At 50.4% G+C, this 27142-nt stretch overlaps 1 protein-coding gene across 4 annotated transcripts in view; it reads right to left on the minus strand.

Moving 5' to 3' along the window:
- Window positions 1-27142, minus strand: part of VPS13A (vacuolar protein sorting 13 homolog A) — a 2146181-nt gene that overhangs the window by 1641290 nt on the left and 477749 nt on the right. For all 4 annotated transcript variants that reach the window (XM_086961343.1, XM_086961342.1, XM_086961345.1 and 1 more), the window contains exon 24: window positions 12739-12823. In XM_086961343.1, coding sequence (XP_086817469.1) covers window positions 12739-12823 — 85 coding nt within the window. The remainder of the gene's footprint in view (window positions 1-12738; window positions 12824-27142) is intronic.

The following is a 27142-nucleotide window of genomic DNA, read 5'->3' on the forward strand; positions in this document are numbered from 1 at the left end:
GGTATGATGCTGCCTCTGAGATTAACTCCTGGTATGCTGTGTTGTCATTAGGAGGGGATGGTTTTGCAGGGTATAAATCATGGTCATTATCTATAGGTTGATCAATATTGTATTCATTCCATGGATCTATTGGTGGTGGACTATTGTCATCCCCTCATCTATTTCAGGATGTGTATGTGGAGTGCCCTGTGTTGTGATATTTAAGGGGTCTGAGCCTGGAAATGGTGCAAGTGGTGGGGGGGACTGAGGGATAGGTTAGATAGCTACAAGTCCTATGTCATCCTCCTTATTTTAGGAGAATTTTGCAGCTGGTATTGTATGGAACAGCCTTTCTTTTGGAAGGTACTGCATCCATGGCCAAAAAATGTCCAGTGTCTAGATTAATGTAATTTTTCTTTTGTTCAGGGTCCAGTTTTTCCTTCATAAGTACAGGATAGGTTCCGGAGATTTTGAAAGGTATCTTTCGGTGCTGAAGTTTTTGATACCGAGGTGGACATGTCTTTTTTATCCTTTGGAACTGAAGATTTCGGTTCTGAGGATGTTTTATCTTGACTTGAGCCGGAGCAAGATTGCTAGATATGCTGTTTCGGTGTCAAGCCTGAAGGCGGGGCAATAGAAGCAGTTTCTCTGTGCCGACCCTGTCCCGAAGGCAGAGGTGGAGCAGAAGCCTTTTATTTGGTGGAAAGGATTTTGGTGGGCAAAGTGGCTTTGTTATTCAAGGCACCCTGTCCCGCTGGAACGTCTTCGGACTCTAACTCTATCTCCGGTTCTGAATCTGATTCCTGGATAGCGAAGGCTGCTGTCGCTGCTTCCATTTCCTCCTGTTTGGTATCTTCCCTGTAGATATCCGGTGTGTAGTCGATGTTCTGCCGCCTCATGTCCCTACGTAGAGCTCAACAGTCCCGCAAAGTCTTTTTCGATCGAAACGATAGACAAGCATCGCAATCTTCTTCTTTGTGCTCCGGTGAGAGGCAAAAATTGCAGACTTTATGCAGGTTGGAGCGCGGATACTGGGAGTGGCACAGAGGACAGAATTGAAACGAGTCCGTTCCATTGGAAGAGACTTGATGATTATGACGGAGTGGAAGTTGACCAACATGGCTAGGCCTGAAGGCCGCCAACAAAGTCTTCTCGATTGAAAATGTGAGTTTCCTTTTTTTTTTCCGACACGCAGAAATAAGGGGGCACATATGAAACAATACTGACAAGGGTACAGTAGGTTGCGCACCAAGGGGATCACGTAGAACCGTCTTGAACTGGAGTGCCACAAACCACATCCGAACCTGATGGTGGAAAGAAAACAATCTAACAATGGAGTCAATGCCCAAGTGCATTATCACCGAAAGGAGGAGTCACCTTACCTCGTGACTGGGAAAGACTTCTTTGAAGAAAAACAAATTCCAAACATCCGGATCCAACACTAGATGGCAGGATATGCAAAGCATGTGGATCTACAGTACACATGCCTCGAACATAAAATAAAATTTAATAAATAAAATGAGACCAAAACAACAAAAATCAAACCAGTGGAACAAAAGATAAGAAATGTAGATCGTGCTAGATATGGAGACTGTCACAAGTTCAGGCTGACCATGATGGAGCATGGGCCGGGTACAAGAACCAGGTTACTCCAGCTGAAAAAGTTACCTTCTCAAAGTACGGCTCGCCGAGTACAGTTCTCAGTGGAGGAGGCCGCGATCTACGAGGAGAGCATCAGGGCAGGCAGATGTTGCTATAGTATAAAGATCCTGTTGGACGTGATGGAGAGTCAATGCTGGAGCTTCACATAGGTGATCACCGCAGGCTGTCACTGCCCTAGCGAGAAGTGCAGATCTCAAGTATCTTGTCATCTCTGCCAGTCGCTGTAGCGTGAGGAGTTTGGTCCACTAGAATTTTGTGTAAGCAGTCGTCGCAGACGGCAACACCTGGGCACGAACTGGGCCTATCATGGCTGTGAAAATCCCAAAACTTCAAGATCTCACTTTTCTTCGAAGGAGTGCACTCTGATGCCAGGCAATGGTCCCGGGCTCTTGGGCATCAGAGATTCACTCTAGCAGAGGCCAGTTGCAGCAGGTCAGCTGGGCAGTTGCAGGGAGGCCTCTGGAGTTTGTTGTGTACTTGCAGCTCAAAACAGTTTAGCCTTTGAGTCACTCAGGATATTGTGCTTTATAATTTGACTTCACCATTAAAGAGGGTTTTAACTCACAATTCATTTGAGTGTAAACATTACATTAAAACCTGATCCTAATCAGAAATTATGACTAACTGTAATAAGGTACCCCAATGTTATCATATAGGAGGGGTAGGCCTTACAGTAATGAAAAGCGTATTTAGGAGTTTTTTACTACCAGATCATGTAAAACTTAGAAGTTTTAAAATACACTGCACCATGCCCTATGGGATGTTTAGGGCCTACCTTAGGGGTGACAACTTATACGAGTTAAAAAGGAAGGTTTAGGCCTGGCAAAATGTTTATTTTACCAGGTTGAAACAGCAGTTTAAAATTGCACACAGGCTGCAGTAGCAGGCCTGAGACATGTTGCAGGTCCATTAGTGATATTATCAACAATGGTTCTGTCGGGTATGTACAGAATTGCTTCAAATACTGTGCGTATCTCAAAACATATTTACAGCATAATAGTGTTACTTATTATGACTCTAGGTTAAATCATTCAGTGCAAACCAAACCAAGAAAGGGTCAGAACCAGTGAATTATTTTTCATTGATGTTTTATCTTTTTTTTTTTTAACTGACTCCTTAAATTATGCTTAGAAATTATTTGCAAAAACGGCGCATCAATTCAAATTGGTGAAAATTGTGACATAAAGTGAAATATTGTGACTTGGTGATAGTACAATTAGTGACTTATATACATGTGAATGGGGAGTATAGGGGGGAGGGGGGAAGAACAATTAGAAAGCCAATCTCTAATTCAATAATTCTCTAATCTAACACGCTATATTAGTTAGCTAAGTTATGCTGGACTCGGATGATTGGTCCTTATAGTATATTGTCGACATTTCGACCCTATTGACGCCTTAGTTGTGGGTCTCTGACGGGTCTTCTTCAGGGCGGGGACAGGGAAAGTGATATTGCGCCGGTTACTTTGGCACCAGCCTGGGTCCCCTCTTGGGTTGGACACCATGGAGTTGTGCTGGTTAGGATCTTCTCTTCTGTGATGTTTAATCAAATGAGAACAGACATCTGTCTCTCATATTGATTCACTCCTGTTGTTATGGGCGTTTCCTTATTTTATGGAAATCTGATTCGACGATCAATGAGAAGCCTCATTAAAACTAGGGGATGCCTCACTGTATCAATCCTGCTGAGACCTGTCTCTCCATTAACTGTTTTCCGAAATCCTGATTTAGATTCTCGCCGCTCATTACGGGAGTCGGAAAAACGTCCAACTTCCGTTCTCATCTTTAGTCCTTTAGTCCATTAGTAGCATTTAATTTACAGGCCCAGGGCATATGTAGTGCCAATGTACTAGAGACTTACAAGCAAATTAAAAGTGCGAACTGGGTGTACGCCAATGTGACCATGTTTTCCAGAGTGAGCAGAAACACTTAAGCACTGGGCAGAAGTGATAAAGTGCACAGAGGAACAAGCTACTTACTTTTGGTAACGATGTATCTGTAAGAAACATATATTAGTTACAGATTCCTTACCTTAGAATTACCCCAAGGCATCAGACAGGATGCAGAGAATTTTTCTTCAGCAGTACCCTTGTGCGTTGGTAGGTGGCGTTGGTCAACTTCGCGTCCATCATCGTGGTCGCCGGAATGACGTCGCAGTGCCTACTTAGACGCCGCCCCTGTGGGCTGACGTCAGTTCTGATACGACTTTCCATGCCGGAAGTACAGAACCATGAAAGACACTGACCACTAGTGCGCTAAACTAAGGCCCTGCAAAGGAGTCCCTATCCTTATAAGTCAGTTTGCAGAGCAGGGAGGATGGGTGGGCGGTAAGGAATCTATAACTATTATTTGTCTCTTACAGATAGATCATTGCCGAAAGGTAAGTAACTTATTCATCTGAGAGAGACTATTAGTTATAGATTCCTTACCTTAGAATAGATAACCCAACAATACCAACCCCCGGAGGAGGGACTGCGAAACAAGTTCACACCAGAAAGTCCTGGAGGACAGAATAGGCAAAATAGTCGTCCCTCCGGACATGACTATCCAGGCTGTAATGTCTAGGGAATGTGTGCATAGAAGACCCTTTGGTAGACGGCTGGCAGATGTCAATGAGTGGGACTCAATGTGACAAAGCAGTAGTCGCTGCCGTAGCTCTAGTGGAATGACCTTGCAGCCTCACTGGAGGTTCCTTTTTAGCTAAAGCGTAACAAATCTTTATACAAAGGATGACCCATCGAGAGACGGTACGCTTTTGCACCGCCAGACCTTTCTTGGCATCCACATAGCCCATTTAGAGTTGATCGTCCACCCGGAAATCTTTTGTGCGGTCAAGGTAGAAAGACAGCGCACGTAATAGTCTGTCCGATGTGAAAGGGAGTGACAACTTTAGGCAGAAATAAGGGCCTTGTTTGAAGCACCACTTTGTCCATATGGACTGAAAAGGAAGAGGGCTTAGACGAAAGAGCCTTGAAGCTCACTCACTCTGCGAGTAGAGGTGATGGCAACAAGAAAGGCAGTCTTAAGAGAGAGAAGCTAAGAGGACAATTGTGAAGAGGCTCGAAGGGAGCACACCTAAGGTACATCAAACCAAAGTTCATGTCCTACTAAAGCATTATGAAAGGAGAAGGAAGAAAGAGATGAATAATGCCTTTAAAGAACCTAATTACAATAGGGGACATGAACAAAGAAGGCTGATCTGGTAGCCGAAGAAAAGCAGAAATGGCTGCCAGGTAGCCTTTAAGAGTGCCCAGAGCAGAGCCCTGCTGGGCCAAAGAAAGAAGGAACAAAAGAACCTCAGAAAGAGGGGCAGAAAGGGGATCCAAAGCCTTTGCTATGCACCATGTCACAAACCTGTACCATTGACAGGCGTATACAGTCATAGTGGAGGGATGCCTGGCTGACAAGATGACATCACAGACTTCGGGAGGAAGCTCAAAGGCTGTCAACTGTCACAGCTCAATCTCCACGCAAGGAGGTGGAGTCTGGACAGGTTTGGGTGGAGAACCGTCCCCTGCTGCTGTTACAGAAGATCCTCGTGAAGGGGCAGTCTGATCGGAGGATCGATGGTCATGCTCAGGAGCTCGGGTACCAAACTCTTCGTGTCTAGGCTGGAGCCACAAGAATGAGATGGGCCTGGTCGCTCGCTTGACCTTCTTCAGCACTCAGGAAAAAAGTGGTACAGGTAGAAAGACATACAGGAGCCCACAGCTCCACTCGCAACAAAAAGCATGGTAGAGCGTGTGCCGCCTTGGAAACTCTAATACGCAGAACTGCTGGCGCTGCGCATTCACTTTGGTGGCAAACAGATCTAAGCAAGGCTCTCCCCACTGCTGAAAGAGACCCTGCACCACCTCTGAGTAAAGAGGCCATTTGTGATCCACCAGGCAGCGGCGGCTGAGTTCATCCGCCCTGGCGTTCAGAGAACCTGTCAGGTGTTGAACCTTACAGGTCACCCTTGATGTTCCAGCCATGTCCAAAGACGAAGAGCCTCTTGACAAAAGGTCCAGGACCTCACCCTGCCCTGTTTGTTGCAGTACCACATGGCGGTTGTGTTGACCGTGAACACTTGCACTGCCTTCCCCTTGAGAGAGGGAAGGAATACCTTCAGTGCCAAGCCAATCGCCCGAAGCTCCAACAGGTTGATATGGAGCCCGGACTCCGCTGGAGACCAGACTCCTCTGATCTTCGCCTCTCCCAGGAGTTATGCATCGGTCACCACCGTCCGGTCTGGTTGGGGAAGGGAGAGGGATCTGCCTCTGACCCAATCCTGGTACGTTAACCACCACTACAGTTGTCGTGCAGTTCCCTCCGAGATCTGGATGTAATCGGAGAGATTCCCCTGATGCTGTGCCCACTGGAACTTCAGGTCCCATTCCAGAGCCAGCATATGTCATCTGGCATGATGCACCCGCAAGAAGTCATGAGGCCCATTCTCACCGAAATCCAGGATAGAGGCTGAAACAACGGTATCATAGCCCAAATATCCCAGACTCGCTGCTCGAGAGAATAGGCCCGAAACTGCACTGTGACCAGAACAGCTCCGATGAAAGGGAATGACTGAGAAGGGTCAGGTGTGACTTCGGCACGTTGATAGTGAACCCCAGCGAATGCAGGAGGTAAGCCGTAGTATGGAGGTGGGAGATGACAGACATGGGCAAGCCCGCCTTCAACAGCCAGTCGTTTAGATAGGGGAAAGCTGGAACCCCAGATCTGCGGAGATGAGCTGCGACCACCGCAATCACTTTCGTGAACACCAGAGAGGCACTGGTAAGGCCGAAGGGGAGCACTGTGAACTGAAAATACTTGTGGCCTACCGTGAACCGCAGGTAACGTCTGTATGCTGGCAGGACGGGGATGAGGAAATAGGCATCCTGCAAGTCCAACGCCACCATCCAATCTCCGGGGTCGAGGGCAGAGAGAACCTGAGCCAAGGTTAGCATTTTGAACTTCTCCTTCTGGAGGAAGCGGTTAAGGGCCCTGAGGTCTAGGATAGGACCTTCTGTTCTGTTGCTGCTGCAACAGAAGATCAACCCGTCCCAAAAGGGCAGTCTGATCGGAGGATCGATGGCCATGCTCAGGAGCTCGGGGTACCAGACTCTTCGTGCCCAGTCCGGAGCCACAAGAATGACTTAGACCCGGTCGCGCTTGATCTTATTCAGCACTCAGGTAGAAGTGGTATCGGCGGTAGGGCGTACAGGAGGCAGCAGCTCCACTTGTGACGGAAAGCATCACGAGCGAGTGCTGCCTTGGAAACTCCAACGAGCAGAACTGATGAAAATGTGCGTTCTCTTCGGTGGCGAACAGATATAACCAAGGCTCTCCCCACTGCTGAAAGAGACCTTGCATCACCTCTGAGTGAAGACGCCCTTCGTGATCCACCAGGCACCGGCGGCTGGGTTCGTCCGCCCTGGCGTTCAGAGAACCTGCCAGGTGTTGAACCACCAGGGTAATGCCCTGATGTTCCAACCATGTCCAAAGGCGAAGAGCCTCTTGGCAAAGGGTCCACGACTCCACCACGCCCGGTTTGTTGCAATACCAGATGTCAGTGGTGTTGTCTGTGAACACCTTAACTGCCTTCCCGTTGAGAAAGGGAAGGAATGCCTTCAGTGCCAAGCGAATCGCCCAAAGCTCCAGCAGGTTGATATGGAGCCCAGACTTCGCCGGATACCAGACTCCTCTGATCTCCGCCTCTCCGAGGTGGCAGCCCCATCACAGAAGTGATGCATCAGTCACCACTGTGAGGTCTGGTTGGGGAAGGGAGAGGAATCTATTTGCCTCTGACCCAATCCTGATTCTTTAACCACCACTACAGTTGTTGCACAGGTGTCTACGAGATATGGACGTAGTCAGAAAGATTCCCCCGAAGCTGCGCCCACTGGAACTTCAGGTCCCACTGCAGAGCCCGCATATGCCATGTGGTATGATCCATCAGCAGGATAAAGGAGGCCATGAGGCCCAGCAGCCTCAAGGACATTCTCACCGAAATTCAGGATAGAGGCTGAAACATCGGTACCCTAGCCCAAATATCCCAGACTCGCTGCTCGGGGGGATAGACCTGAAAGTGCACTGTGTCCAGACAGCTCTGATGAAAGGGAGCGACTTCGGCACATTGATAGTGAACCCCAGCGACTGCAGGAGATCCGCCGTAGATCCAATAGTCAGTCGTTGAGCTAGGGGAAGACTGGAACGCCTGATCTGGGCAGATGAGCTGCGGCCACCCCCATCACCTTCAAGAACACCCGAGGGGCACTGGTAAGGCCGGTGGCTGGACTGGGTCGAACGTAACTACAAAAGGCAGACTGTGGTTGACGGGAGGACGCAGCGAGGCTCATGGATCTGGCTGTAGCACGAGAATCCTTAAAGCGCTCCAGCACCGAATCTGCATTGTCACCAAAAAGGCGGCGCCGTGTCCAGCAAGGTTAACTGAACATCCCTTGAAAAACCAGACATCCTCAACCAGGCGTAGCGGCAAAGTACTACCGATGTGGCAATCGTTCTGCTTAGAGAGCCAGTGGTATCCAGTGCACAGCGGGTTGTGAGTTTTGCTGCATCTCTTCTATCCGCCACTACCTGACTGAACATCCCCCAAAAACCAAATATCCTCAACCAGGCGTAGCGCTGAAGGGCTCCCTTGAGCAACCGTATCCCAGACTGTATGGGTATAGCAGCCCAAGAGGCATGCGGTGTTCACAGATTGCAGCGCCAAGCTGGAGGAAGAGAACATGCGCTTCCCAAGATGATCCAGCTTCTTGGATTCCCTATCTGGGGCTGCAGAAGGGAATGCGCCCTTGAAAGAAGAGGCTTGGACCACCAAGCTCTCAGGGGGGGGTTAGGAAAATGGGATAGCTCGGAACCAGGTAATGGCGGCGGGCAATTGTCCGTTCCACGGGAGCCCCTGTGCTGGGCTTGGACCAAATGCCCAGAAGGACTTCATTGAAGGGCAATAGGGGTTCAGAGGAAGTTGCCACTGTCTGAAGCACCTCTGTCAGGGGGTTAATCCTGACTGCCACTCTGGGGCGCTCCAGGCCCAAAGCCTCAGCTCTCCTAAGCACACTACTGTATAGGACGCTCCCTCCTCCGTAGCCACCGTAGGGGTAGAAGGCATGCCAAGGTCTTGGGAGGGATCCAGACCACTGGCGTCTCCCAAGTCCTCTCTCTAATCCAGTTCATCTAGCTGGTGGGTAAAAAATTCCAGTGACCCCTTAGGGCGATAGGGAACACCTGAGCTGAGCAAGGGAACAAAAGTACATTCAGGCGTCGGAAGCGACGTCGAACGGGCTCCGGGTCCTTCTCAGGGATGAGGATTGGGACGGCATCGCCGGGGGCATGGCCTGCGCTGGGATCGGCGCCAGGGAAGGTCAAGTAAAGTCGATGGGCGTCGATCCGGATCCAGGCCTGGATCCATGGGGAGAGTACAGTGCCGGTGCCACGGGTTTCGAAGGCCCAGGGCCCCCAACCATCTCTGAGGGCCCCGAAGACGCACCAGCGGAGTTGTGCTGCGCAAACACATAGTGGAGGGCTTCGTAAAATGTATGAAGCTGGGTTGGGGACACCACGGCTCAGAAAGAGGGGGAAACTAAGAGTCATCCATGAGTCAGGCACCGGAAACGGAACCTTAGAGCAACAACGCTCCAGGTACCGCGTCACATCAGCTGACCGACCGGGGGAAGGTGCTTCTTCGCCTTCTTCTTGTGCTTCGACTTACCCAAGGGGCGCAGAGACTCACACGAGGTGTGGGGGCTCCACAACCGGTCTCAAGACCTTCCCTGTAGGAGAGTAGGGTCTGCTTCTTATGGTCACCCCCACTTTTTGCTGTGATTCTCTGGTTTTTCGACTTTAGTGTGGCTGTGGGCCTGCTAATCAGACCCACAGCCCAGCTGTTCTCTCTATAAATTGATACCATGTACTTTAGGTACATACCAGATTGGGTATTGGGTCACCTCTATGAGACCTTGTATAGTGTACCATAGGTACCCAGGGCATAGGTGCATCCAAGGCCTACCAGGGGCTTCAGCATGTATTAGGGCACCCCTGGCTGGCCCTCCAAACTGCCACCACAGGCTGATCACTCAGCTTGGGTAAGGTGGTGTAATCACCCCTTACTTAGATATAGTATACCTATATCTACCTTTACATATAGACACATATACACCTATAAGACACTCCTATGGTAGGCCTCGACAATCCTGGAAGCAGAGTGCTTGGTTTTATGTGAGAGGGTGCCCTAGCATGAGCTGAGCCCCTCTGCAGCTTTCGAAACCATCTCCTTATAGCTGTTCTATGATATAGCCATACAATATACTCCTTAGTGCATTATAATCCTCGAGGTTAATGCTAACTTTGGTTTGGCTTTATCAAAACATGTCGTGTAAGGTGTCAAACAGTTTGGAAAACTACCCTCCCGCCAATTCTGGCGGTGGGGGTAGCATTCCACCCTTCTAGAGGGAAAATACATAAATGTTACTGCTTTACCCGGTTAAAGTTAAATAGAGCCTCAGCATCACAAAATGGTTGCTTCTGCCACAGACAGGAGTCTGACCACCTGGTGCTGGGGGAAACTCCGGCAAGGGCGGCCTGGACAATAGGTTTCCTGTCCAGGGAGGTGCCAGCACCTCCCCAGACAGGGGTTATGTGTATTGGGGCAGGGAGGGCTGCATTCAGTGAATGCATCTAGACACTGCCTGGGGCACACAAGGTGCTACATGCATAGCCCGGTTCAAACCACTTGCTGGGGCACTCCAGCCCCAGCTCTGGCGTGAAACTGGACAAAGGGAAAAAGGTGTAACCACCCTCTTCTCAGGTCCACCCATAGGAGGGACCTAGGCAGGTAATCCAGCCCCTTAGCTTAGTATAAGTATAGGAGCTGTGTCCCCAGGACTTTAGATTATCCTGGAAAGAAACTTTGATACAGAACTCTTGGACCTTCGACATTCTATTCTGACAGAAGACATCTCCCTTGTGGTCAAGGAGAGACCGACCACCCTGTGCAAATAGGCACCACCAGTAACTTGCCTGTCTGCTTTGTCGACGCTCCCGCCGGAACCCGAAGACTCAGCTACACAGGAACTGGACTCTCAGACTTCTCTAACTCCAAGCCACATCCACAGCAAAGCTGAGACCCGTGGCGGACATGAGAGACGTGGGACCGGACACCCTGGACATCCTGCATTTTGCTAACAGCTCGACTACCGAGGTACCCTCGCAGTTGTGCATTGGGGTACGAGAACCCCCGGACCCGAGCGCCATTTGCACCGAAGCTCAGCCCTCCACACTCCACGAGTGCCGCGTGGGGCCCGTTCTTGCATTTCAGCTCGACGCGTATTCCCGGTTCCTGGCCCGTTGGCTAGTGAGCCCCCTGAAGACTTTTCTTTTTAACTAAACTGCTTTCCTGGTTGCTCCAGGCTTGCTCCAGCTTCCCTTCAAAGGAGAAGCGCCACAGATCTTGCGGGTCTGCAACAGAGCCAATCTCGACATCCTGCGTGGGTTGCGGTTGCCAAGGCTTGTTGGGTCCAGTGCGGATACCGACACCGCAGTCAACTAGATCCATCGTGGGACAGCTCGAATCCAGCGCCTGGCCATCGTCGATGCCTCCTGGACCTGGTGGCTGAAGAGACAAGCTCACCTTCTTCACCTGCAAGCACGCGAAATCGCCTGGTTCCTTCCTTGTCACTGGCTAGTGACCCAGACTCTGTCCCCTCTGCTTTCAGGTTCTTCACATCACCGATCCACCCGGACGCTTTTCCTCTGGTCGCCTGCAGCACTTCTTTGCAGATCTTCATAGAAAACAACGACGAAACCTGACACCAAAAGGCACCTATGCACCCGGCTTCCCTGGGTGAGGTAACACAAGTACTCCGGTGCTCCCGGGGGTCTTGAATCTCGAAGTGTTCTAGTCTAAAGGGGTTTCATTGTAGTCCATCCGGAAGTGTCCTTAAACAGTAAATTTGTAACTTCTTTGTTTCCCATTATAAATCAATGGTAACTCACGACTGTTTAGACACTGCATGCGTCTCACGTGGCCCCCCTACTACCTAACCCTTGGTTGTTTAGTGTAGCCCCAGCGATTCTACAGGCCCTAGGCCTGCTGTCTAACTCTCACGTGGTTCTTATAACCTCTTGCTTAGATTATGGTTTGTGAGGCCCCTAGGGCATAACTGTATTTGTGCAACTTATCGTATGCTAATTGAGTAACTTGTGATGTACTTTGACCTCTGACCTCATAAAGAGTACAGAGGGGTTGTGTTTAGAATAAATACATATATATTTTATGTATACCTTGTGTGGTGTCCTTTCATTTGGTATTCAATGGATTTTAATTGGTAAAACAGCTTGCTTCACATGCTCTCTGAAGTCTTAGCCTAAGACTGCTGGTCCATGCTACCACTAGGATAGCTTGTCTATAAGGTTGACTTTACAACCACCATCAATAAGGGTCGATTAGACTGGTGCAAGGTGCCCACTAGAATAGTGGACATCATATGCCAGGCTAACTTCTCACATTCCCCTCGAGTGAGACCAGGAACGACGCAGAGCCAACTGCCGGGCCTCCAAGAGCTTTCGGGACCGCTCCAGCAAAGACTTCAGATTCATGGCCTGACAGTCGGAGCACGACTTCGGGTCGTGGTGGCGCTCCAGGCACCAGAGGCACACGAGGTGCGCATCCATCACGGACATCAGCTTGTGACATGAGTCACAAGGCTTGAATCCGGTCCGACATGCAGGGATTAATGCTTAATTATGTGGGTTTTATTTCTCTTATGGCCCACTGTTTTTCATATAATTGCTGGGCTATAATTACCCCTATATTTGGGCTCTCTCTTTTTAAAAGCAGTGTCTTTTTATAATCAAGTGCAGTAATGCAAATATTCTAGTAAGTTTATTAAAATCTGAAAATAAATTGTTTATTACATACTTTCTCCTTTAAATATTTTTTCATGTATTGAGGGGTTCCAAGCAATCCCAACACTGTCCAAACGTTATTTATTATGTCCAGTTCATTCTTGATACTAAGTTATAAAAGTGTCAATGGACCAGAAATATATTTCCTTTTAATATTACAATTAATCAAAAGGGAAGGTCAAATATTAGGTTTTACCTGATTCAATGGATGAAGGTAGCTCTATGAGGACATGACGTCTGGATACCCCTTGTGGTGTACCAAGTAGAGAGGATTTCTGGGTCTGTAAAGGATACAACAAACACATTATGCAGTTAACTGAAAAAGAGGCATAAACAATGAACTAATGATATTGCTATCAGTGGTTCTGATGATTATTCTATTGCTACTGATATACCTTAATGAATCCTCCCACATGTGGGAAATAGAAGAACAAATGAAAGTCTAGTCCAAAGCACCAACCAATAAGATTAGTTAGCAACCTATAGAACCTCTAAAATATTTTCACACACCAAAAATACTGTTCTTAACGAAGTACCAATATTTCCAATGAAGCTCTGCAATATCATAGAGACAAAGGGAGCACAACATGTAGTTTCGGTAAAACTCAAATGAGGCACAAGAATGTGTTCATTTGAGAACAGCAATGCAGATTACCTGCTCGATTCAGTAAAACTACAGACAAAGCTAAATATAAATATGCACGTTAAAAAGCAGAGCTCTCTTTGTTCAAACTGCAACAACCAAATCAACGGTCAGTAAATGCTACAATTAAGCGAACAACATTAGTATATAATGATGACCCCAGGCCTAACAAACAATGATGATACCACAGAAAGGAGCAGCAAGAATATACCATAACGTCCAAGATGCACATTGTGGCCTTTTGGTAAATTTGTAGAAAATGATTCTACTTGGATCTTAAAAAAATATGTTTTGAATCAAAAAAGAAGCAAACAATTTAACATCAGGTAGGGAATTGCTTAAACCTTTGTACTCTCTCCCACCCTACATTGTTAAGTGGGTCGTTTTGGTGTCTTTAGAGCAGTTTCTGCACCTCTGGGTGGCTAATTAATCATTGATTCTGTCTGATGTATGTACTGGACCTTTGGACATTCATAGGCGCTTAACAGGTTAAGAACAGAAAATACACATCAACAAGTTGCACTTCTGTTGTAGAAAAGAAGAATACAGGATGGTACCCAAACAAGCGTACTAAAACTTCTGGAAAAAAATACACCCTACCTGCTGGACCCATTTATTCCATGTTCTAGCTACCAAAAAGAAATGTGCCACAATTCTTTGTTTTTCTTGGTTGTTTAATGAGGTACTTACATTTCATTTTGAGCTTTATTTATTGGGTACAATATGTAAACATTAAACCACTGCCCACCTTTCTCTCAAACTCATACCTTTGCAACAAATACATTTGAAAGAAACATAGCTGAAAAAATGGGCTCCCAAGAATTGGATCTCAGTTTTCGTCCTCCCCGAGACTTGCATTTGCTGCAATAAGTCACTTTCATTCCCTACCCATGTGCCCTTTTTGTTCAGGGATCTCTAGGCTTTTGCTTCAAAGCAGCTGCGAATCTACTGAACTGTTACGACAACACAGAGGCAAGAACTCTATATAACCATGTAAAGTTCAGTATGTCAGAAATACTTCTAGAGTTCTACCATCTCTAGGAACAGGTGCCCAGGAATATGCTCAGGTGCAGAAGTTGCAAAGTTCAATGGACCACAATTCTTTTATCGGTTCTTACGCATTCACTCTGCCTCTATTAGGCATGATTACATCAATACATCCAGTATATTCTTCTTCAGTGTCACTTAAGTACAAAGATTGCATATAGGTTCACGTTTCTGAAAGCTTTTCCTTTAAGGTTCTTCATGACTAATCCATATTGTGTTCCTCACTCTTTATCACCTTCTTACACGTGTCTGTTAATTGAGGGCAATGTGATACCTTTGGATGGTGCAGCAGAGTAATTGGATTTATCAGCCTCTGCTGAAATACAGTGTTCGAAGAAACTAGTTTGCCTTTTTAGATGCATGTGTTTTTTGCAAACTTGCTTGTTTATAGTTTTTCCAATGTCATTACTCACTACAACTACTACATTTTAGCTGCAGAGAATGATTTCTGTTGGTGGAGGCGTAGAAGTGTTTCCTCTCTTTTGTCCGCATCTGTGTCAATTCACTTAATGTTTATCCATTGTTTATTATCTTTTTTTTAATTGTTTCTATGCATATTTTCAAAATAAGTCAGTACTAAAACATAGATAATGATGAATGTACCAATAATAACAATAAAGTGTTTAAATAAGCCAGTCATGTTCAAAATGCAAATAAACAAAAATAAATGAAATCACAACATCTTGGCACATAATTAAGCTCATCCGTAACAGATTTTTAACTAAGTTGTTGCCTCCATTGCATCCTGTCTGATATGACCAAAAATGATCCGAGGTGTAATACTTCACGCATTCACCTGAACTCCCACTTCACAAGTATTGTTTATGGCCAGCTAGTTATCAGAGGGGTAGCCATGAGTTGGGCCCCATATGTGTCAAGTTTATGGCAGGATGAAGGGTGGCGAAATTGTAAACAATGCCACTTTAATATACTGCTATTTTCAGCCTGGTTTTGGGGTGGGCATTGTTATTTGGCAAGTAACAGGAGAAATATAGATAGTCATCTATTTGTTCTAGGATGTTGGCGACGTGATCTAATAATGCAGTTTGGAGGTTCTGATCTAAAGTATTTGAATAACCTTAAAGACTGCGCCAAAGACGTCCTGCCAGAAGTTATGGACTTCCAATCAATGACATGCTAAATGGAGAAAGTCAATGGCGGTATGCAGACATCTGAGACTTGTCGGAATCTGTTCAGGCTCAAAACTATGAAGAAGAGCTGGAGTGTAGTACATTTGTGTCAACAACTTAAAGTGTATTACTTGAGGTCTATACTCCAGCGACACATACAGCATGTGGAGCAAAGTAGGAATTCCAACACTTATTGCTGGGCGATAGCTTGAAGTTCCTTTCTCGTGCAGGGTGTATCTGGACCGTGCTATTTGACTTAAGGAGCATATAAAGTTTAATATTGGTCGCACCAGAGAACACAGGGTAGACTGTACACTCCGTGTTCTTTGGTACATTCAGCGTAGCTGCTGCTGGCCCTTTTTAGATCCAGTGGGAGGAGTTCCTCTTCCTCTTGAGAGGGGTGAGGTGGAGAGAAGAATGCCGGAAGAGTGATGTTCTGATCAACATTAAAAGGAATCATAGCCTTCGGAAGGAAGGAGGCTTGAGTACATAGAACCAGCTTTCCTAGGTAGAAAGTGGTGTACCGTGGGTTGACTGAGGCTGTAACTCACTCACCCGCGGTGCCAAAGGAGAGAAGAAAATCAGTCTTGAGGGTTAGAAGCTACAGAGAACAATTGTGGAAAGTCTCAACGGGCCCACATATGAGGAATGTCAGAACTAGATTTAAGTCCTACTAAGATATAACAAACGGTGATGGGTGGTGTGGGGGGTGGGTTGAGAACATGTGTTGCAACACCTTAAGGAATCGCATCACAACTGGTGATTTTTAAAACGAGGGCTGGTTCGGCAACCGTAAAAGGGCCAAAAGAGCCAACAGGTACCCTTTAATTGTACTAAAAGGAAGGCCTTGTTGGGCAAGAAATAGAACAAACATCATAACTTCAGACAGCTTGGCAAGGAGTGGGTTGATCTACTTTGAAGCGCACCAGATTACAAACGTATCCTAACGGATGACATATTTGTTGTAAGACGACTGGCTACCAAGATGACATCAACGTTCTCAGGAGGAAGAGCAAAAGCACTCTACTTGCCTGCTCAAACTTCAAGCATGGAGGCGCAAGTTGCGCAGGTGCGGGTGAAAAACACAGCCCCGCTGCTGTGATAGGAGGTCCTCCCGACGGGGCAATCTGAAAGGAGGAGAGATGCTCATGCCCAGGTGTTTGGGATTCCATACACTACAGGACGACTAGGATGATTTTGCCCAAGTCATACCTGATCTTCTTCAAATCACGGGGCAGGAGAGGTATTGTCAGAAAAATAACCAGGAATCCAGAGATTCACTCTACACAAAACGCATCTCAGAGCCAGAGGCGCCATGGAAACTCCAACGCACAAAAGATCTTTCGCTGCATATTCTCAGGAGTGGCAAAGAGACTGAACCAAGGTTCGCCTACACATAGAAAAGACTATGCCACCTCCAGGTGAAGTTGCAATTTGTGATCTGCAAGCCATTGACAGCCACGTCTAGATATACTAAGCCTTAAGTCACAGGGTACGTGACCCCCACACCCCACCCTGTTTCTTGCAGTACCACATGTCAGTGGTGTTGTACGTGACCTTTACCAGCATCCCCTTGATGAATGGACAGAAGGCTTGCTACGCTAAGCAGGTGGCCCTCCACTCCAGGTTTATATAGAGCAGGGACTCCACCAGAGACTAGAAGCTTCGGATCTTCACCTCTCCCAGATGACAGCTATAACCCAGAAGCGATTCATTGGCCACCACTATCAGCCCTGGGTGGGTAAGGGAGAGAGATCTGCTGTGGACCCAATCGCGGTCCAGCAACACCCACTGCAGATATTTTGTAGACTCCTCTGAAAGCTGGACATGGTTGGAGAGGTCCCCTGGAAGTTGGGTCCACTGAGACCTCAGGTCCCATTGCAGAAGCCACATGTGTGACCTGGCATGCTTGACCAGCAGGATGCATGAGACCATCAGTGAGCCTCAGGGTCGATCTCACTGAAATCGAGGAATGGGGCTGAAACATCGGAATCCCATTTTCCTGGGGGAAAGGCTCAAAACCCAATGGTGTCCAGAATGGCTCAGATGAAGGAAAGCGTCTGAGAAAGAGTCAGGGGATGACTTAAAAATGTTGATAGTGAGCCACATAGATGAGCCCCGTTTGGCCTCTTGCTCTTCCTGCCATAAACCAGTCAGATGGTCCTTAGTCAGGCGTGATGATGGTGAAATGTGAGATGGAGTGGAAAGGAAGGGTAAGGCATACCCTTTCGGAACAGATTGACGGGCCAACCTGTCCGAAGATATGGCTTGCCATTCCAGCAAGGAACGTTGGATCCTGCCTCTCATATGATTGATATGCTCCACTAAGGGAACACTAAAGGGGTTTGGCAGGTGGGGTTGCAGTGGACTGAGCAATCTGACGATCTTGACCATGTGGGCTTGGCACTTTGCTTTGGTTGGATTGACTGGTGGTACCGGACACCTCTGCTGAAACCACAAAAGGAACAGTAGGGCTGATGCAACTGGCGAGACTGGGCAGATAATTCCGGGGAGTGTGCTGTGACTCTGCTCTCTTTGAACCGCTCTAGAGTGAAATCAATGTTATCTCCTAAACAGGCGAGTCTTGTCAAAGGTCTTGTCCATGAGGGATGACTGGACATCACCTGAAAAACCTTTGACAGCAGCCAGGTGTGAACTCGGCCACATCATGACTAGCTTGAACAGTGTGAGCTAGGACAGGCTGGAGATATTCTGGGACAACTGGGAAGCATGGGACTAGCATCCCAGGAAGCAGCTGGAATTTACTGATCTGCGGGCCAAGCTGCTGGAAGAGAAAACTATCTTCCTGAAAGCATCTATCTGTTTTGACTCACTAAGAGTAGTCGGAAATGCTTTCAGGTTCATCTGACTTGTAGGCGGCTGCACCACCACCAAGCTTTGAGTGAAGGGGTGCGGAGATAACAATGCAGGGCAGTGGCTTCATGCTATATGGTAGATGACCGGGGGGCCAGAGCAAAGTTTGGCCCAAGCTTGCAATAAGGTGTCTTAAGTGCCTCACTGAAAGGCAAGAGAGGCTCAGTAGATGTTTGCCCAGGCTGGAGAACTTCAGTTAGGGCATTTGTTTTGGCATCTAAGGTCGGGAGCTGGAAGTCAAGAACTTAGGCACCCCTATGCATACACAAAGCATAAGAAGCACTCTCCTCAGTGGCAGCACCAGGGGGTGAGAGGAGCCCCGAATCAGTGGCATGTTGAAAGTCATCGTACCAATTCTCTTCGTAGTATGGCTGCCCAATTTCGACACACACATCTTAATCATTGTCTGAATCCGTATCAAACAAGGAATGTGAGATATGTGATCTCCCTTTGTGGGGGGAGAGCTCCATAAAAGTTGAGCATGGCCTCGATCTAGGTCATAGCGGCACAAACTCAGACTGTACAATAGGCACCTCATCTTCCAGCATCTGCATCAGTGTTGAAACTCCTGCCTCTTGCCTGGGGTGTGGCACCAGAGTCAGAATTGGAACCAGAGGAGGTGTTGTGATGGGCTCCAAGGGTCCAACTGGTGCCATGGATTAACCCACCAGCGGTATCCCAGAAAAAGGGACTCCCAGCTCCTTGGGGCCCGAAGGCGCACCAGAGGGAGTTGGTACGGATGCGAACTATCAGTGCATGGCCTCGCAAAATGCTTCCCTATGTCTTGGTGACGCTGATGGCCCCGAAAATTCAGGTTGTGCCAGGACAAGTTGCAGGATAGGGTCGGACGTTCATCGAATCTGGCAGTGAGATAGAGGAGTATGGTGAAGCCCTTGCTTCTTCTCAGGAGTATGCCAGAAGCCGGATGGGGCTGAATTTCATTTAGATACCTTGTGTTTTTTCCTCAATTTACCTCACAACTCAGATTGAAGTGAGATCAACTTCTCCAACTTCTGACCCTGTACTGGGACTGACACTTCGACTTGGACCAGTCATGTTCCGGAGTCTCACTGTGCCCGGCTGTTAGACCTGGCACCATTGGTGTGGGTCTCCCTTCCATTTTTGCTGTTGCCTCATGTGTTTTTGTTGGTATTAGATGCTTTGGGCACTGTGCCACTGCTGTCCAGTGCCATAGTGCAAGTGCTCCCTATTGTAAATTGATGTATTAATCAGTGGTTCCATGTTTGGCTATTTGGTTTACTTGTCAGACCCTAGTCTAGGGCACTGAGTGTGCCCAGGGCGTGTAAATCCAAATGCTGCTGGTGGACCTGCAGCACTGGTTGTGCCACCCACAGAAGCAGCCTTGTACAATGTGTCTAAGGTTTGCCATTGCAGAGCCTGTGTGAAGTCTGGTACTCTCACACCGACAGGGCAAGTGCACCCACTTGCCAGTCCCTAAACCTTCCCTTTTCTTCATATCACTCACCCCTATGGAAGGCCAAAGGGCAGGGTGCATTGTAAGTATAAGGTAGGACAAGCCCTGATGTGTGTGGCATGTCCTAATAGTGAATTACAGTCATTTTCGTGTTCACTATTGCAAGGCTACGTGTTCTCCATAGGCCAGAATGGGCTGTTAGATTATTTACATGATCATAAACCTAACTGACTCAGATAACATGGTAGAAATTCGAGTTTAGTATGCCTGGACTCAGAATGATAAAATGCATCTTTTAGTGAAGTTGGTTTTAGCATTCTGTGTTTGCAAATACCACTTTTAGAAAGTAGGTATTTGCTTGTCTAACCTTTCAAGCCTGCCTCTGCTAGGTCGTGTATTCCCTTGTCTGGTTGTGTGAGTGACAGGGCTGGGGGATTCCAAGAGACAGGATGAGTCAGCCCAGTGGTGAATAGAGAGATCTGCATCTAGATGGGAGGGAGGAGTTGCACCTGAACCTTGAATAGGGCTGTGCCTGCCTTCCACAATGCGGGCTCCACCTCTTGGGGTGCGGCGGATGTCTCTGCCCTGCACACTGAAAGAAGAGAAGGAGTCCTGTAAACAAAGTGCTCGAGGACTGTACTTGCCTTCCACAATGCTGGCTCCACCTCCTGTGGTGCATCTGATGTTTCTGCCCTGCACTGTGAAAGGAAAGGAGAAGTCTGGTAAACAGAGTGCTTCAGAATTGGTCTGGACTGGGCAAAGGCCCCGCTCCCCTCAGAGAACAAAGGATTTTGGGGTATAAGTATTGGGACCCTGATCCCATGAAATTAGATCACATTAGACTAAAAGAAGAAACCTTTACTGAGGATAGGAACCTGAAGAAACTGAGGAGAGACTATTCCCAAGCTGAAGTGCTGCTTGGGGGATTGGCCTGCAGTGGTTGCCTTACTGCCAAAGGAAGGAGAAAGGAACTTTGTGTACTTTGCTTTCAACTTGTGAAGGATTTCCAAGGGCTTGGAAAAGATCTTGCCTCCTGCTGAAGTCTCAGGGACAACATCCTTCAACCCCCAGCTCCCCAGAGTTCTTTTGGAAGTGCATGCTCCGCTCTTTTGGGCCTTCTGAGGAACTGCGTGTTACAAGGAGCTGGAAGCGCCACTCATCGAGAAGAAGCGTGTCGCTGTCGCTATGCCTGCTGTCGCAACTCCGAAGGAGGGCGTCGCCGCTGGAACTGTCGCACTGCACCGTATCGGAGAGAAGCGTGTCGCAACAAAGAGGAAGCGTGTCGCCGTTGCTGCCGTCACAAGTCCGAAGGAGGGTGTCGCCGCTGTAGCTGTCGCATTGCACCGCATCGAGAGAAGACTCTCGCAACGAGGTCGGAGCGTGTCGCTGTGCCTGCCGTCGCAACTCTGAAGGAGGGTGTCGCCGCTGAAACTGTCGCACTGCACCGAAGAAAAAGCGCCTTGCATCCCAGAGAAGAACAAGTTACTTACCTTCGGTAACGATATATCTGTAAGAAACATTAGTTAGTGTTAGATTCCTTACCTTAGAATATCCCCAGGCGTCAGTCTGGATCCGGAAACTTTTGCGTAGCAGTACCCCTGCGCGTCGGTAGGCGTCGTCTGCAGGCGTCCCCTGCGGCTCCGCGTCCGTCGTCGGCGTCGTGCGCCGTGATGACGTCGCTGGAGTATATAGACGCCGCCTCCGCGCGCTGACGTCAGTTCTTTGCACACAGCTTTTCCGCGCCAGAAAACGCAGAGCCATGAGAGAACCAACACTGGTGCCATTTGAAACTAGGGCCCTGAAAGGGATGTCCTTAACCCTAGGTATCAGTTCGCAGAACGGGGAGGATGGGTGGGTTCGGTAAGGAATCTAACACTAACTAATGTTTCTTACAGATATAACGTTACCGAAGGTAAGTAACTTGTTCATCTGAAAGAAACACGTTAGTGTTAGATTCCTTACCTTAGAATAGATACCCCAGCAATACCAACCCCGGTGGTGGGTCTGCGAACCAATACATTCCTACACCAGAAAGTCCTGGAGGACAGAACGGCCAAAGAAGCCATCCCTCCGGACTTGACTGTCCAGGCAGTAGTGCCTCGCAAAGGTGTGCAGCGAGGCCCACGTAGCAGCCTGGCAAATGTCCTGCAAGGGGACTCCCCGGCCCAGGGCAGTAGTAGCGGCCGTGGCCCGAGTGGAATGGGCCCTCAGCCCAACAGGAGGCTCCTTCCTAGCCAAAGAGTAGCACGCTTTGATGCACAGAACGACCCACCGAGAGATGGTTCGTTTACACACCGCCCGTCCCTTCTTCGCACCCACGTAGCCAACAAACAGTTGGTCATCCACCCGGAACTGGCGTGTGCGATCCATATAAAATGAAAGCGCATGTTTTGGGTCCAGACGGTGGAGCCGCTCTTCATCCTTTGAAGGATGCGGAGGCGGGAAGAAGGAGGGGAGGGTGATGGACTGCCCGATGTGAAAAGCAGAAACTACTTTGGGCAGGAAAGAAGGTCTAGTCCTTAGAACCACCTTGTCAGGATGAATGGACAGGAAAGGAGGTTGGACAGAAAGAGCCTGGAGCTCACTCACTCTCCTGGCAGAGGTGATGGCAACCAGGAAAGCCGTCTTCAAGGTCAGGAGACGAAGAGGACAAGAATGAAGGGGCTCAAAGGGAGCACACATCAGAAAGGTAAGAACCAGGTTCAAGTCCCACTGAGGCATCACAAACGGAACAGGTGGATACATGTGTGTGATGCCCTTCAAGAATCTTGTTACGATCGGGGACTTGAACAAAGAAGGCTGATCAGAAAGCCTTAGAAAGGCTGAAAGGGCAGAAAGGTAGCCCTTGATAGTGCCCAGAGCAGAGCCCTGCTGGGCAAGAGAAAGAAGAAACAGAAGAACCTCGGAAAGAGGGGCAGAAAGAGGATCCACAGCCTTTGCTGTGCACCATGCCACAAATCTGTTCCACCGACAGGCGTATACCGACTTAGTGGAGGGACGCCTGGCTGCCAGAATAACGTCACAGACTTCAGGAGGCAAGTCAAATGGCCTCAACTGCCGCCGCTCAATCTCCAAGCATGGAGGTGGAGACTGGACAGGTTCGGGTGGAGGACCGTCCCCTGCTGCTGCGACAGAAGGTCCTCCTGAAGGGGCAGGCGGATCGGGGGACCGACTGACATGCTGAGTAGCTCGGGATACCAGTACCTTCGAGCCCAGTCCGGAGCCACAAGGATAACTTGGGCCCGGTCGCGCCTGATCTTTTTCAGCACTCTGGGCAGAAGTGGTATAGGCGGAAAGGCGTATAACAGACCGCAACTCCACTCGCGCCGAAAGGCGTCGCCGTGCGAGTGCCGTCTTGGAAACTCCAACGCGCAGAACTGATGACATTGCGCGTTCTCTTCTGTGGCGAATAGATCTAACCAAGGCTCTCCCCATTGCAGAAAGATGCCTTGCGCCACGTCCGAGTTCAGACGCCATTCGTGATCCATCGAGCACCGACGGCTGAGTTCGTCCGCCCTGGCGTTCAGAGAGCCTGCCAGGTGTTCAACCGTCAAGGTCACGCCCTGACGTTCCAGCCACTGCCAGAGGCGCAGAGCCTCCTGGCAAAGGGTCCACGACCCCACTCCGCCCTGTTTGTTGCAGTACCACATGGCGGTGGTGTTTTCGGTGAACACCTGCACTACACTCCCGTTGACAAAGGGGAGGAATGCCTTCAGTGCTAGACGAATCGCCTGCAGCTCCAACAGGTTGATATGGAGCCGGGACACCGCCGGAGACCAGATGCCTCTGATCCCTGCCTCTCCCAAGTGGCCACCCAAGCCCTGGAGGGACGCGTCCGTCACGACAACGTGCTCCGGTTGGGGAAGGGAGAGGGATCTGCCTCTGACCCAATCGCGGTCCGTAAGCCACCACTGCAGTTGTCTCGCAGTGCCCTCCGAGATCAAGACGTGGTCGGACAAGTTGCCCTGATGCTGGGCCCACTGAAACTTCAGGTCCCACTGCAGAGCCCGCATCCGCCACCGGGCGTGATGCACCAGAAGGATGCAGGAAGCCATCAGTCCCAGCAGCCGCAGCGTCAACCTGACCGAAACCCGGGATAGCGGCTGAAAGATGGGAATCAAAGCCTGTATATCCCGGACCCGCCGTTCCGGAGGATAAACCCGAAACTGCGCCGAGTCCAGAACTGCTCCGATGAAAAGGAGCTTTTGAGAGGGACACAGGTGTGATTTCGGCACATTGATGGAGAACCCCAGGTCGTGCAAGAGGTCTGCCGTCATCTGAAGGTGGTGGACGACTGTCTGGGGCGAGCCCGCCTTCAACAACCAGTCGTCTAGGTAGGGGAAGACTGAAACCCCCAACCTGCGCAGATGGGCTGCGACCACCGCCATCACCTTTGTGAACACCCGTGGGGCGCTGGTAAGGCCGAAGGGAAGCACGATAAACTGAAAGTGCTCCTGGCCTACCGTGAACCGCAGGTAACGCCGGTGGGCCGGCAGGACGGGGATGTGAAAATACGCATCCTGCAAGTCCAACGCTACCATCCAGTCTTGTGGGTCAGCAGCCAAAGACCTGAGCTAACGTCAACATCTTGAACTTCTCCTTCCGGAGGAAGCCGTTGACGTTCCTTAGATCCAAGATAGGACGTAGGCCCCCCTTGTCCTTCTTGGGTACCAGAAAGTAGTGGCAATAGCAACCACGCCCTACTTCTGGCCCAGGAACGCGCTCGATGGCCCCCTTGGCCAAGAGGGCCGTAACTTCCTCCTGCAGAAGTGTCAAGTGGTCCCCCGACACACGGTGGTTCTGCGGTGGCATGGCTGGAGGAGTGGTCTCGAAGGGGAGGGAGTAGCCCCTTCGGACGTGTTGCAGCACCCACCTGTCCGACGTGATTGTTCGCCAGTGAGCGTGGTGATGGCGAACCCAGCCACCCACTGGCGTCACATGGGGCCGAAAGCACGGACTAGGAGGATTTGGAGGCAGATGCTGCGGGGGGAGGTGTGGCCTGACCCCGCCGTTGACCCCGACCGCCACCACGGCGGTTTCCACGGCCGCCACCGCGTTAAAAGGACTGTTGCGGCGCGTGGCTAGCAGCACGTGTGGGGACGCCCCTTCCTTGGCCACGAAAGGAGCGAAACGAACCCGTTTGCTGGCACTGGGTCGAAAGACCCAAGGACTTGGCCGTGACCCTGGAGTCCTTGAAGCGTTCCAGCGCGTGGTCCGCCTTGTCACCAAAGAGGCGACAGCCATCGAACGGCATGTCCATCAAGGCATTTTGGACATCGGCCGAAAAGTTGGCGGATCTCAGCCAGGCGTGGCGACGAATCGCCACCGTCGTTGACATAGCTCTGCCCAGCGAGTCGGTCGTATCAAGACCACACCGTATTGAATATTTAGCTGCGTCTCGGCCCTCAGCCACAGCCTTGCCGAGCTTCGCCCGCACCTCCATGGGGCATTCTGGCAGCACTTCCGCGACCGTGTCCCACACAGAGTGGGTGTAGTGGCCCAAGAGGCATGCGGTGTTGCAAGACCGCAGTCCCAGACTCAGGGACGAGAAGACCTTCTTGCCATATTGGTCATACCTCTTGGATTCCCGATCGGGCGGGGCCGACGGGAATGCGGACTGGGAGGTAGAGGCCTGGATCACCAGACTCTCGGGAGTGGGATGGGCGGACAGGAATTTGGGGTCGTCCGGACAAGGACGGTGGCGTCTGGCCACGTTCCGATCAACAGGCGAACCTGAAGCGGGCCTGGACCACGTGCCCAACAGAACGTCTGACAAGGCTTCGTTAAACGGCAGCAGAGGCTCCTGTGGGCATGACTGCGGTTTGAAGACCTCAGTGAAGATGTTAGGCCTCACGGCCACGACGGGGAGCTCAAGGTGTAAGGCCTTGGCAGCCCTCATCAGCACCACTGAATATGCAGCTCCCTCCACCGACTCCACAGAAGGAGGAGAGATAAAACCAGGGTTAGGAGAATCGTCCAGACCACTGGCATCCCCCAAATCACCTGTCCAGTCCGGGTCATACTGGCACTCACTTGACATAGGGTTCCTCAGACCCCTCCCAACCTTCCCCGTATTCTTCATCATCTCCATACTCGGAGTCAACGGTGTAGACCAGCTCCTCGGGGTTCACAGGCCCCATCGGCGTCGAACCCGGCGTCGATCGACGCCGGTCCGACTCCGCGTCCGGATTCGGGGAGGGCATGGGGACGGCGCCGCCCGGAGCCGGCGCCGGACCCCCGGCGCCGGCCGAAGCCGGCACAGGAGAACCGGCGCCGCGCGGGGGCGGCGTCGGGGGTAACCCCGATGGAATCGGCGCCGAACCAGCCGGCAGGCCAGCCGGCGTCGACCCCGAAGGCCCTTGCGGCGCCGGGGTCGGAGCCGTCGGCGGCACCGAGCCCGGAGCACCCGATGGCGTCGAGCCAGGGACACCCGACCCGCCAGGGCCCTCGGACGGTAGCACTGGGCCCGAAGGTGCCGTAGGCCCCGTCGGAGAACTGAGCGCTCTCATGGCCATGAGGAACGCCTCAATCTCCTCAGGCGTCGCACCGTGCCCAGGGACCGGAGGGTATGGGGCAGGCCACGCCGGCGACTCACGCGGAGCCGCGGAGTTGGGGTCACCCGAACCCCCGGCCGCGTCGCGACGCGAGCGTCGGGTGTACGATGACGACGCCCCAACTTCTTGTGTTTCTTACCTGATGAGCCCGACGAATGGTGACGACTTCCGGAGCGCTCGGCGCGGCTCCGCGACCGCTCCCTCGAACGCTCCCTGGACCTCCGGCGGGACCGAGACCGTTCCTGACGCGGGGCCGACACCCGGAGCTCAAGCAGCTTGCGGGACCGCTCCCGTCTAGCCTTGTTAGTGAGGGCCCGGCAGTCGACGCAGGCGTCCACGTCGTGGTCGGGGCCCAGGCACCGGAGACAGAGTCGGTGATGGTCCGTGAACGACATCGTCCGGTCACACCCGTCACAATTCTTGAAACCGGGCATCCTACCAGGCACAAAAAGAGTAATAGAGTTAAACAAAGTTGGTGAAAAGACCGGAGTACTGCTCTTCGGATCTGCGCTTGCTGGCGCGGAAAAAAGAAGAACTGACGTCAGCGCGCGGAGGCGGCGTCTATATACTCCAGCGACGTCATCACGGCGCACGACGCCGACGACGGACGCGGAGCCGAAGGGGACGCCTGCAGACGACGCCTACCGACGCGCAGGGGTACTGCTACGCAAAAGTTTCCGGATCCAGACTGACGCCTGGGGATATTCTAAGGTAAGGAATCTAACACTAACGTGTTTCTTTCAGATGTGCGCCGTCTGAGCTGCTGCCGTCGCATCGTGGATGTCGCCGCTGTAGTTGTCGCATCGTGTGGAAGCTTCGCGCATCGTGGTAGAAGAGTGTCACAAGTGGAGATGCTGCCGTCGCATCGCGGAACAAGGGTGTCACCGCTGCAGTCCACGCATCTAACCGAGAACTTC

The sequence above is a fragment of the Lissotriton vulgaris genome, chromosome 3_1 (assembly GCF_964263255.1).
Source record: "Lissotriton vulgaris chromosome 3_1, aLisVul1.2, whole genome shotgun sequence".
Lineage (NCBI taxonomy): Eukaryota > Metazoa > Chordata > Amphibia > Caudata > Salamandridae > Lissotriton > Lissotriton vulgaris.